This window comes from Acomys minous (genome assembly GCF_964271855.1).
Source record: "Acomys minous genome assembly, chromosome: 4".
Classification (NCBI taxonomy): Eukaryota; Metazoa; Chordata; class Mammalia; order Rodentia; family Muridae; genus Acomys; species Acomys minous.
Window position 1 is genome coordinate 40,087,075 of NC_140486.1, and position 13,819 is coordinate 40,100,893.

The window sequence follows — 13,819 nt, forward strand, 5'->3', positions numbered from 1 at the left end:
CATTGCCACAGGGGTCGACGTTGCTGGCAGCAGCCTTCGTGGAGGCTCATCCTCTTCAGTTCTTTAGCATCTCTCACAGCTGCCTCTTTCCCCAGAGCCTTGGCAAAATGTGTCTATGAAACTTTGGGAATGTTACCAGCCTAGAATGGTACTAATGCTCTCAACATGCTGCCTGTTTAATTTCAATGTACATGTGTTTTATTAAGGATAACAACTGATAAACTTTTCCATGTTTTTTTCACTGAACTCTATGTCCTTCCTCCATTTTCTCATTAGATTCTCGGTTACCATCTCTTTTTGATTGGTAAAACATATTTACTTAGTGCTTATATTTGCCTCAACCATCTGCTTTGTTATTACTAGTTTCCATTTGCAGTTTGTCTTTGGCTTTTCTTTGAAGTGTTTTTGGACACAAAGACTATTTGTTTTTAACTTTTAAACAGACAAATGTGCCAACAGCTCACAGATCTACGTTTTGTGTCTTCCTTAGAAAGGTCTTCTTTATTCCAAAATTGAAATTAAAAATTATTTCATATTTTCTCTGAGCATTTTCATGGTTTTATTTTTACATTTAAATGTCAGACTCACCTGCTACTTATTTTGAGATAAAGCAAGCATCTGTGTTTTTCACTGTTATAATTTTTGGCTCTTGAAGTATTGAATAAGCACCATTACACTCCTTCTTCCACTTAGCCATGATACTTTCAAGAAAATATATGGATTTACTGGGGGAAGACTCCTCAGGAGGCATCAAACTTGGTGGCTCTGCTAGATGCCTTATAACTTGGTTTCTGAGCTCACACCCCACTCTCAGGAGAGAGCTGTGGAACATATGTGTCCCTGTCCCAGGCACTTCAGTCTTCAGGCCTGTCTGCAGGCCCAAGGAGAGTAGGAAGAAGAGGAAGAGACAAAGGTGGGAAGGGAATGTATTGAAAGAAATGGAAGGATTTGGATTGGCTAAAATCAAGATACACTGCATACATGTGTGAAATTGTCAAAGAATAAAGTAAAAGTAGTCTAAAACCACACCCTTTGTAAATTCTCCTCCCTAGTTTGGCAGTGTTCTGCAATCCTCTATCTCTCAGCCATGCTAGGATAAACTGACAGCTGGAAGCTTTACCTCTTGTAAATTTAATGCCACCCTATTTTAAAAATCAAAACAGCCTACAAGTATATTAGAACATCTTTTTTCTTGAGACAAGTAAATTTAAATGTCTTAAACATATCAAATACTGGATAATAACATCGATCGTCGGCCAGGGCTCTGTCCCTTGATTTTGCTCAGTGCTGCACTCCAGCCCATTACCTGCAGAAGTTCATGCATGGGCAGATTAAAAACCGTGTGTGTGTGTGTGTGTGTGTGTGTGTGTGTGTGTGTGTGTGTGTGTGTGTTGGTTTGTGTCAAGCAGTGCTGCAGAGAATGCTGAGCATTTCTGTCTCCCCAAGGCACCAGGACAAAAAACTTGGTAACTTGGAAGCAATTTGGTATTTTTAGATAGGTTTTATAACAACTGGCAGGAAAAAATAAAAATCTGAAAGAAAAAGAAAAAACAAAAGAAAAAACCAACCAACAAACAAAAAACCAAGTCAACTTTGCCATGGAAGTAAATCCATTTCCACAGTGAGAGAGGCAGAGGTGGTGAAGCCATTGATACTGCCAGTCTGCAGCTGTGAGGAGCCCTTCTGCCGCCCTCTGTGAAGTACTGGGCTCCCTTTCTTCAGCTCCCTACAAAAGTAAAGTGGCCCCTTCGGCCTTGAGTAAATGGAGAGCTGATGTCATTGAGGGGCCAAAGAAAAAGCCAACGTAACCTGGGCTTCTAAGAGCTCAGAAGAACAGGGGAGCCCCCAAACAGGGAGCAAAGAGGAAGGGCAAACCTTTAGCGTTTTTAGGGACCAGTCTGATTCTTTCCCAAAGCAAAAGAGTGAAGCTGAATCCAGGTGAAAGTCTGACCTTTGACCTCCAGCCCAAAGGAGGAGGCCCAAAGTCTTGAGACTAGTGCATCTTTTCTGCTGCAGTCCCCAGCCCTATCTCTTTCCCATCGTCACTCCAGGCTGAGGCCAGCTTTGATGAAGGGGAAAGTGAAGGCTCTTTGTGGGAAAAAAAAAATGGCGAGACCAGGAAAGAAACCTTGAAGATGGCACTCAGATCCCAGAGGCAAAATCTCCTTTGCTCCATCCAAAACTATGAATTTTGGTGTCATCCTCCGGTGTCCTGCAAGATAGTAGTTTTCTCCTTGAGAGGAGCCTCCTACACATCCCTCCCATCCAGGCCGCTACTGCCCACTCATCTGGAGGAGGCTATTTTTGTGCCAGCTTTGCTTGCTAGAAACTGCTATATTTCTGTGTATGGTGTGCAGATGGAAAGAAAATCAAAACAAAGCAAGGCATCCAGTCCCCTGCCTCGGTACTGAGGGTAGAGAAACAAAAGCAGAACAGACACAGCTAGCAGGCGTCCATGACGAGGCACAGGAGAAGGCAAGAGGTGAGGCCTGATGCCCATGCCTAGGTCGTAATGTCCTCTGGCTAAGAAGCATTCCTACAATGCAGAAGTAACTGGTGGCCACCATATGAAAAATGGAGTGAGCAAATGGGGGGGGGTGCCTCTGTAATGAGCCATAAATGTTGCTTTTGTGGTCAGGTACAGTCAGAGCAATTGCTAGAGAAGGCTTTAAAGAAAAGACAAGGAAATTTCAGAGCTTCCAATATATGCTGGGAAACAGGCAATGGCATCCCTAAACATAGGGAAACGTGGCCCTAATGTTCTCCATGCATACGTGGCATGGCTTAAATAGAAATTCTCCAGAGAATGAAGCGGGCAGATGGCAATTACCACTGTCCCAATGAACACGGTGAGCTCAGCCATTCTCCTCTCTAAGACACTGCCCATCATATTGGAACATTTAAGGCAACATGCAGGGCAAGTTCGGAATGAGCTAGAAAGTTACCTTCCAAAATAGGAGCTCCTCATCCCCAAACACCCCCACTGCCCTGCTGTGATTGACACCAACTCCCCCATGTTTCGCTTAGCTAAGTCAAGGAAAAGGAAAAGGTGAGGAACTAGTTCCTGATTCAGCTCATGCTAGCGCTCTGGGAAGCAACGGCTCAGCCAGTCATCACCAGCGATGAGGGCGCGAGACAAAGGTGGATAGGAAATAGAAGAAATGGAATCAAGACAGTTACCAGCTCCAGCTCTTATTATTGAACCATACCCTCAGCCTCTCCCTTGTGGAATCTAGGCAGGTACCTGAACTCTCCCAGGGGACTCTGCAACTCAAGATCTGAACAACCAGCTTTGGGGCTCTTGGTGTGGTACAGTGCTAACTGCCAGGTGTTCTTGCCAAAAAATGTTCAACTCTAGTTTAGTCTGTCCCTAGGCTAGCTTGCAGTTCAGAGGAAATACACTGGTAAGACCCAAAGTGCAGTTCCTCCAGGAAGCAGTCAAAACTAGACTGTAGCACCTTTAACAAGGTGGAGGACATCGGCTTTGCAGCATTGTGTTAGGGTAATGAAGAGAAAAGAAGAATCTACTCTATGTTGAAAGACAGTATTAAAACAGAGCCCCACCAGTGACCAATGTATGGAGGACAATACACTGCCAAAGAGCCAGCCCTAAATGGGACATCTGCGTCACAGCCCTTCGAGGCTCAGAGGTCTACATGGAAGAAGAGGCAGAAAGAATGTAAGAGCCAGAGATGGTGGACGATTCCAAGGAAACAGTGTTTTCCGGACACAGCATGGCAGTTGTACATAGGAACTCAGTGATTATGAGAGCCTGCACAAGACCTGTGCAGACTCAAGCCGGACATAATGCCAGCACTCAGGCGGGAGACTGGACAGGAAGTCCCACCCCCAGCTGAGGGCTATTGGCATTAACTGCTGTGAGAAGAGAAAATGCCAGCTTCTTTAATGTTGTGACATCTGGTATGTTGATCATGCTCCAGGGCAGGCCTCATACCCAGAAGCAGTCCAACAAAAACTGGACTCAATGGGGTGGGGGGAGGGGGAGGAAGGGAGGGAGAGAAAGAGAAGTGAGGAAAAGGAGGAGGAGGGAGGGAGGAGGAGGAAGAAGAAGAGGAGGAGGAGGAGGAGGAGGAGGTAGAAACTGTAAAATAAAAAGTTTCTCCTCCATCCCCTTTAAGATATATGCTGAGGTCTGCAGTGTGAGACAAGCTACCTGAAATTTGCTTCAAAAATATTTCAGGCCAGGCATGGTGGCGCATGCCTTTAATCTCAGCACTCAGGAGGCAGAGGCAGGTGGATCGATGTGAGTTCAAGGCCAGCCTGGTCTACAAAGCGAGTCCAGGACAGCCAAGGCTACACAGAGAAACACTGTCTCTAGAAACCAAACCAAACAAACAAACAAACAAAAAACCATGGCAGATAAAACAAGAATTCTGTCTAGAAGCTTTATAAGTGGTTGATATTTTGTTTTAAGTTGAGGCCCTGGGTACTGAACCCAACACTTTCCAAGTACTAGAAGGTGCTCTACCATGAAACTACATCTCTAGCCTTAGAAAAGATTTTCACTGGTGATTTTACACACACGAACGATACATTGAGAAACCAGAAAAAGATGTGCTCTGAGAAACACACACATACACACATGCACTCATGAGTATGTGTGAACACACATGTATACATGCACACACATGTGTACACACAAACATGTATACATGAACACATGTGTACATGCATATGCACGCACAGAGACATGTACACATGCATGCAAACACAGATGCTCTCACACACAAACATACACATACAGATATAAAGACAATCTAAGGGGCTGGCCTGTAGTGACAGTTGGTTTTTTCAGAAACCCAGTTATGTACATGTTTTTGTTTTAATCCCAGGTGTGGGATATGGGGCTGCTTCAGACTGTCCACAGCAGCTGACTATAATGTGTCTCATGCTCTGGCAGGGACATGGTTTTGCCAGCTATAGATAGTGTATGTTTGGAATTCTGGAGACTCTTGAGGGGGTATAAATTCCAGAGACCAGAAAGAGACAGAGGCTCCAAAGAGACAGCTGCGGCTCCACTGCTGCCGCCCCACTGCTGCTGGTCCCTGTTGGTGTTGACTCTTGCTGCTGCATTTGCTATTGCTGGATTATTGGGTTGCTGGATAGTCTGACGGAGAAGATTGGACTTTCCCTGAGGAACCCTATGACCCTAATCAGCAAGACATAGTCTAGAGAGGGTCACACCCTTTCCCCCTCTAACTTTCTTTCTCTTTTACCCAGTGTTGGGGGGTTGGAAGGGGTTGGGGTGGAGAAGGTGGTAGATACAACAACCCAAATAAAATAGCTTAAAAAGAACAGCCTACAAAAGCCTGTTAATACACACTTAGATAAGCAGAGTGCTTCTCTGAGTAACTGAGAATAGTTTTGTTTTTATTTTCTCTATATTTCAAAATAATCAAAATAATCAAACCTAAAGAACTTCTTTAGGACAGGCAGCTCACACACACTGCAATGTGGCTTTTGAAAAATATGATTTCTTTGAAAAAAAAAATCCACTAGCTTTGAAGAGGGTCGAGGACGGTCAACCTTGACTTTGCCACATAGAACAAAGTAGGGGCTGCATTCTCACAGGTAACCATAGAGGCCCTGCACCCCCCCAGGGCAATTGTAGACATGCAGATCCCCCTGACCTACCCTGGATGGGCTGAATCAAGAGACTGTCATGGCCAGCAATCGTGTTCCGGGAGTCCTGCAGCTGAGTCTGTGCACACCTGAGAGCCACTGTTTGAAGCACAGGCAAGCCCAGTTAAGAGGACATGTCAGTTGTGAGTGGGCCATTTACTGTCGTGCTGAAGGAATACACAGCAAAAGCGACTAGTCTTGTTAGCTAGATGACAGGTTTGCCCACTGATGATGCTCCTCTGTGATCATGTTTCAGCTTTGTAGCTTGGTTGGAAAGTATTGTTACCAACTGTCCTTTCATACAGCAGTTGGTGTTCTCAAGGGGTTTAGATCTGCCTGCCAACCTGCGTACGTTTAGCATGGCATCCTCTTGTTCACGTGACCGAATGCAGCCCTTGGCTTGACTGCAGAGTTGGGAACGCCGTTCACTGAGTGCTGAGTGTTTAAGTGCGAGAGAGAGAGAGAGAGAGAGAGAGAGAGAGAGAGAATTTGGAGGAGTCCTCTGATCTCAAGAGACTGAACTTAATCCATTCCTTGGCAGGCCCCCACTTAGACACTTTTATTTGTTTGACTAATTGGTCTGACTAATTGAGATACTAGGCAATGAAATTAGCAGAAGTCTGTGCTTACAATGGAAAACTTTTCTCTTCTGGTCTCAGTAAGAAATAAATGTGTATGTGGGGGTAGGGGTGGGGGTGGTGGGGTTGCTCTGCAAGAAAAAAACATATCATATTCTGCACAGAAATCAGACTTCTTCTTTTGAAAGTAAAATTCTTCTAAAAATAATTAAAAATAGTAAAAAATAAAATAGCCTAAAATAATAACAAAAAACATTCCCTAACTACCAAGTGAACATAGAAACCCAGAAAGTCACATCTGGCCATTTCATGGACTTCTGAAGCCAGGTGTAAGTTGGCTGAGCTGGGCCAGTGAAGGGTCTAAGGAATCAAGTTTCTATCTTGAAGAACTAGCTCAGACCAGCCTTTACTCTTTTTTTAAAAACGTATTTTATTTATTTATTTTTACTTCACGTGCATTGGTGTTTTGCCTGCGTGAATGTTTCTATGAGGGTGTTGAATCCCTTGGAACTGGAGTTGCAGACACTTGTGAGCTGCCATGTGGGTGCTGAGAATTGAACCTGGATCCCCTGGAAGAGCCGCAAGTGCTCTTAAACCACTGAGCCATCTCTCCAGACCCCAGACTTTACTCTTAGTGACACCTCCAACTATTTAAGTCAATTCTGTTAGGGTAGTATCTGTCTAACAAACTGGAGCTGAGGGTTCTAAATCCTTCCTTATGGAAGCTGGTTACTCAGTAAAATAATATCCCCCAAAACACGGTGGTAACAGTGCTGATCTTCCAGCCCGGCTGCACAAGTCAAGACTCAGCTTAATACTTTCTTTTATCTAGCCTGCGCTAGCTCTCTTATTTTCTGAGCTTCCATGTCCTCATTTCCAAAATAAGAGTAACAGGCAGACTGCAGAGACTGTACGAAATTATACATATCAATAGACAAAGTTCTGGTCATGTAAACATCACTTGCCTATACTGAATACTCTTGTAAATATTGAAATAATGCTTACATTCCATGAAAGCTCTGACTTCACGGGTCTGCTAATGCCGCCACGATGACAGCAGGCCGTCACAAGGGCAACCCCCACTCTTGGTATCAACTCCTGCATTAGTTACTTTTTTTTTTTTCTGTAATAAATAGCATAGTCCAAGGGAGCTTAGGGGAAAATGAGTTTATCTGGGCTGATGCCTCCAGAGAGAGTCCATAATAGTGGTGAAGACCATGGCTGCAAGTGGCAGGCATGGGGGCAGGAGAAGGAAGTTAGGTGGTCACATCTCAGCTGCACATAGAGGGGACAGAGAGAGCAAACTGAAAGTGGGGTGAGCCTATACACTCTCAAAGGCCACCGCCCCTCAGTGATGTGCTTCCTCCTGCAAAGTTCCATGTCCTCTCCCACACAGTACACTGGGGACCAAGTGTTCAAACACACGAGCCTTTGGGGGACATTGCTCTTTCAAACCACTGCAACCTTCATGGGTGATCATGACAGACAGAGGGGTGTGACACTGTCGGGGAGGGCAACCATCATCAGCCACACCTTAGTTTTGCTTTCAGCTCATTGTGACTCACTTCTGTGCCCTGAGAGTGTTTACCACATGGCTTTCCACAAACAGTATCTTTGTTGCTCTCACCACCCAACCTCACAGCCCTCTATACCAACTTCCTCCCCTTCTATCAAGGCACACTCACTTTTTAAGAAAAAGGGTGCACTTTAGTGTTTCTTCCCCTTACAAATTGAACTTCCCTTCAATGTGCTTATAGCTTACTGTGACTATTACTGTCTGTGATATGTCCTACTTTCAAATCCACGGAGAACTTAAAAAGATACACTGTTTCATGTCTTTCCCTTAAGCCCTATTAATTTAAATATGGAAGACAAATTTAGTGTGAACTTTGTAGAATTCATTCTACAAACTTTGTAGTGTTCATTGCAAAGGGATTTAAACAATGTAGAAACAACACAATATGAAATAAATAGCCCTCTCTCTATATGCATACAGTTGCATAAATGTGTATAGTAAGGTATCAGTTTCTGGTGACAGTGATGGTCACTTAGGCTCCTGGACTTTACCTCTGACTTTGGCAGACTCACTCCTGTCACCTAAGGACTGGTGATGACAGTGAATACTCCTGAAGGCAAAATCTAAAGCACTGACAACTTATTTCTCCAGCCTCCCTCCTGGCCAGGAAGGGAGCCTGTGCTGTGGGCCCTGCCTATGAGAGGCACGAACAGAAGATTAGACGTTGATGATGCCAAAACCAAGGGACTTGGGGTGCCCTGCCATTCCTGTGGTTGTGGCTTAGTACCTTCTTCTCCAGAAGGATTTTGGGGGTCATAGTTTTTTAGTGTTTTTCTTGCTCATCCACAGAACAATTTTCAGGCCTTATGATGATTCAATTGTTTGTTGTAAAGGACCCTGACTAGTATAATACATGATATTATATGAAATGCAATATTTTAAAAACACTTACTACATCCACTATACCTCAAGGGGAAGTTAGGTTGGAAAATTATCTATCTGTTCCCTGTGTCCATTACTGCATCTAGTGAAACCACCCCAAGTCTTAGCTGCTTTAAAAACATAACTGGAGCAGTTGCTGGTTGGTTGCCCTTCTCCTGCGGTTCTTTGAGAAGCCTGGCTGCTGCTTCTGGGAAACTGAAGATTAGACCTAACATGGAGACCTCTTGCACCTCATGGAGTGTCAGAATGAGTGATCCATCAGATAAGAACAAGTCCACGCAAGAACACACCGATCAAATGTTTCCGGAGAAGAGCAGGCAGATTGGACTGAAGCAACTGCAACAGATAGAATGGCAGCTAAAATGCTTGGCATTTCAAAACCCTGGGCCACAGGTGGTCGATTTTAACCCCAAGACAAGACAGCAGAAAAAGAAAGCAAGGATGTCGAAAATGAATGAATATTTTTCTGTGAAGTACAAAGTCATGAAGAAGTACGACAAAAGTGGCAGGCTAATCTGTAATGCCATGGGCCTGTGTGACTGCCTGGAGAAGAACTGTCTGGGGTGCTTCTACCCTTGTCCCAAGTGCAACTCCAACAAGTGTGGGCCCGAGTGCCGATGCAACAGGCGCTGGGTTTATGACGCCATTGTTACTGAGTCTGGAGAGGTCATCAGCACTCTACCATTTAGTGTTCCTGAGTAGGAGATATTATGTAGAAATACTCTCTCTACCCCTCCCCACGTGTGTGTGTGTGTGTGTGTGTGTGTGTGTGTGTGTGTGTGTGTGTGTGTGTGTGTGTGTGTGTTTTGAGACAGAATCCTACTCTGTAGTGCAGGCTGGCCTTGAACTTACAGCAATCCTCTTGCCTTAGTTTCCCAATTTCTGTTACTTTAGGTATAATACATAATACCTGGCTTCTGTTCCTTTTTGATTGTATGATCGGTCTCCCTCGTTAGCAGCGTCTCAACTCTGCCTTGAAGCTAAACCTCTCCCTTCTCAGAGTGTCTGGTTGAGAACATCTCTGCATCTGAATGCTGCCGCCTAGAACATACAGCCATAACTTTGTAATATGTTTTTCTCAGAATACATAGCTAAGAAAAGAAACCTTTATCACTTTGTACCATATATATATATATATACATATATATATATATATATATATATATATATATATATAGGGTTTCCCTGTGTAGCCTTGGCTGGACTCACTCTGTAGACCAGGCTGGCCTTGAACTCACATTGATCCACCAGCCTCTGCCTCCCGAGGGCTGGGATTAAAGGCGTGCACCACCATGCCCGGCAGTACTATATATCTTTTTTTTTTTTTTGGCAGTACTATATATCTTTAATCTTATTTTTTATTGTTTATATTTTGATGTTAAACTCAATCTTGGTAATGACAATATTTTTATTACTAAACATTATCTTTTACTAAATTACATATTAATTTACTAAATTGATATGAGAAGACTTGAATATGCTAAAGTCATTGATTTATACATTTTCTTATAGATCAGTATTTCAGGCATTTTTTTAAAAATGGAAGTTAGCCTTAATTGATACACAGAGTGGTTTGTATGTTTGCTAGTTGAATATATGGATGGATGAGCAGCTGACTAAAACATGACATGGTTGTCTCCATCCTAACGTGCTGTAGGCGGGGTCTGGAAGGTTGAGTACAGCCTTGTTTGAATTCATTTCTTTTCATGAAGATTTACTTTTATTTTCTTTAATTCCCTGTCTTGCAGGTGTGTGTGTGTGTGTGTGTGTGTGTGTGTGTGTGTGTGTGTGTCTGTCTGTCTGTCTGTCTGTCTGTCTGTCTTTTACACGAGTGCAGGTGTCTTCAGAGACAAGAGACGTTGCCTTATCTGGAGTTTGAGTTACTGGCAGCTATGAACAACTTGAAATTGGTGCTGGGAACCAAACCCAGGTTCTTCCCAAAAGAATTGTGTTCTCTAAATGCCTGAGCCATTTCTCCAGCACTGAGCTTACTAAATTTTCATATCTAGTTTCAGTCAGAGTTTCTCTTACATTTGTCTAGAGGACTCCCCCCCCCCCCCAACAAGGTTACTCTGTGTAGTCCTGGCTGTCCTGGACTCACTTTGTAGACCAGGCTGGCCTCGAACTCACAGAGCTCCACCTGCCTCTGCCTCTGAGTGCCACCACGCCAGACAAAGGAAGGCTCTTAAATCCTCAATTACTAGCTTAGGATGTGTGATATAACTCAAGAATTCACATTTGAAACAAATTCTCATGTGATGATGATGCTGCTGCCCTGGGACTATGTGTGAAAACCACCTCTCTCTCAGTTATATTAGCTGCATGATGGAAGGAAGCAGGGCTTAGTGATTTGCTACTACCTTAAACCAGTAAAATAGCTTGTTTTAAATAAATGTGAAGTGTTGAAAAAAATAAAAATAAAAATATAACTGATTATGTTTCATTGTCTTGAGTGGGTCCAGCTGTGTGGCCTCCTCTTCAGATTTCATGGAGTTGTAGACAGGTAGTGGTTGTTTCTGGAACATCTGAAGCCTGGTCCAGGTAGATCATCCAAGGTGATTCTTTCAGGAATATGTCCAGTTCCTTGTTCTCTCCTGCCCTACAGGCCGTCTCATCCTCTCCACACTGCTTGTGCCTTTTTACAGTAGTCACACAAGACACCTGGGTTTCAACAGACACGGTGCTAATCCTTAGGGCTACACCTGAGCCTGGCATAGTGTTCCTTCCATATTCTTATGGTCACAGCAGCCTGGAGGCCTGCCTGGGCTCTAGCAGGTGGGCTAGAAAACTAGATTTTAGTTCTTGAAATGGGAGTATCATGGTCACACAGCCACTGCCAGAGAGAGTTCTGTAGCTACCTTCTGGAAATGCAGTCTTCCTGTCTGAATGGATAGGTGGGGTTCAGGTAATTATAGAGAAAACATTCAGTAACATGAGTTTTTAAAGGCACAGCAACTACCCTTTGGCATCTACAGAACACTGTATTAGGTCTTCAGTGGCCTGGTGGGTAAAGGTAGGCACTAAGGTCTCAAAAGGGAGCTACCGCCTCTGCCCTCATGTTGAGTCCCAATTTCTATTTCCCAGCCATGTTTTTGGTTTTGGTTTTTCCTATGGCTTTGGAAACTGAACCAAGTAAGTTGGTAGATAGTCTTCTAGCCAGCTAGACTTCAAGAACTGGGCATGGTGATGCACGCCTTTAATCCTAGCTCTCCAGACACAGAGACAAGTAGATCTCTCTGAGTTCAAGGCCAGCCTGGTCTACCCAGTGAGTTCCAGGACAGCCAGGGCTGTATAGTGAGACCCTGTCTCAAAAACAAATAAGTAAACAAAGGATATAAAGAGGGTAATAAATATACTATTGAACTCCAGAAGGCTCCCTGTGTGGGGGGGGGAGGGGCGTGTCTAGGAAGAGGGATAATACTTCATCTTGGTTAGAAACCAAGAGTATGTCTGTGAACATTGCCATATTGAACATAGTGGCTGCTCAGATAATAAATATCCTATTTACTTTCACAGCAGGCAATCGTTTCTTTGGCTCTACTTTAGAAAATGTAACTTTGCATCTGAGACCTGAGTATTGAAGACTGCCTTTTGCCTTTCCTGAGATTTAATTTTTGCTTCTGTGTACACACACGCTCATGTGTGAGGTTGCCAGTGGAGATCAGAGGAGGGCTCCCCTGGGGCTGGAGTTACAGGTGTTTGGAAGCCTCTTGTTGTGAGTCCAGGGATTGTTGTAATAAATATAAATAGGAGGATGCCACATAACAGATCTGGTACAAAGAGGTTTATTGTATGAAGGGAAGGGGAGAGAGGAGAGAAGTTATAGTCTGAGTGAGCCGAGAAGGCAGAGAGAGAGAGAGACAGAGAGAGAGAGAGAGAGAGAGAGAGAGAGAGAGAGAGACAGAGAGAGACAGAGAGAGAGAGAGAGAGAGAGAGAGAGAGAGAGAGAGAGAGGGAGAGAGAGGGAGAGAGAGGGAGAGAGACAGACAGACAGACAGACAGACAGACAGACACAGACACACACAGAGAGACAGAGAAAGATACAGGAGAGAGAGAAAGAGAGAGACAGAGACACACACACACATAGAGAGGAGACAGAGAGACAGTGAGAGATACAGAAGAGAGAGAAAGAGACACACAGAGAGAGAGGAGAGAGAGAGACAGACAGACACACATACACACACACACACACACACACACACAGAGAGAGAGAGAGAGAGAGAAAGAAAGAGAGAGAGACTGTCATCTGCAACTGCTGAGCCATCTCTCCAGCCTTAAGACTTTCTTGTGCCATCATTTTAAAAAAATTTTTTATTAATTTATTCTTGTTACATCTCAATGGTTATCCCATCCCTTGTATCCTCCCATTCTTCCCTCCCTCCCATTTCCCCCTTATTCTCCTCCCCTATGACTGTTCCTGAGGGGGATTACCTCCCCCTGTATATGCCTATAGGGTATCAAGTCTCTTCTTGGTAGCCTGCTGTTCTTCTTCTGAGTGCCACCAGGTCTCCCCATCCAGGGGACATGGTCAAATATGGGGCACCAGAGTTCATGTGAAAGTCATACCAGACTCTCCAGCTTCCAGCCTAGGGAAATCGGGAGAAAATTGTGCCATCATTTTGACTCATTGCTTTACGGCTCCGTTGACCCTCTATAGCAGGCCCTGTGCTTCTAGTGACTGTACTAGCTGTTATGTTAGGAGCGTCTATCTTTTTCAGTCTGTTCACCCTGGTGTCTCTCCAAATTGAAGCAGGAAAAATGTCCTACCTCAGAGCCCGAGTGACTGGGAGGTTTATGTGTGGGTTTTGTCTGGTGGGCCCCATTGCCGTAAGATTAACTTGATTTGGTGGCTAAAGTGAGCTGAGATAGTGAAGCAAGCGCCCTTGTTTGGGGGCTCTTGTTTCTGCCTGCACCCACCAAGGCAGGGTTCCTGTGAACTCTATGGTCTTAGTACCCAATAGCAGTTCCCTCATCACGAAAGTCATTGTCCCCCCAACTCCAGCACATGCTCTACGTGACTGTCATTGTTGATTAGTTCTTCCATATTTTTAAATGGTAAATAAAGCAATTTGGAAAAGAAATCATGCAAATGACCAAAAATATGCATATGTTCCCAAACCAAAGAATGCACAATCAAGAC

The 13,819-nt window shown here is 44.1% G+C and overlaps 1 protein-coding gene across 1 annotated transcript; it reads left to right on the forward strand.

Moving 5' to 3' along the window:
• Positions 1-8,841: 8,841 nt before the first annotated feature.
• LOC311596458 (ARL14 effector protein-like) lies at positions 8,842-9,666 on the forward strand. The gene has a single exon (XM_084779922.1). It carries the CDS (start codon positions 8,893-8,895, stop codon positions 9,379-9,381), a length of 489 nt encoding a protein of 162 aa, XP_084636048.1. The 5' UTR covers positions 8,842-8,892; the 3' UTR covers positions 9,382-9,666.
• Positions 9,667-13,819: the final 4,153 nt, after the last annotated feature.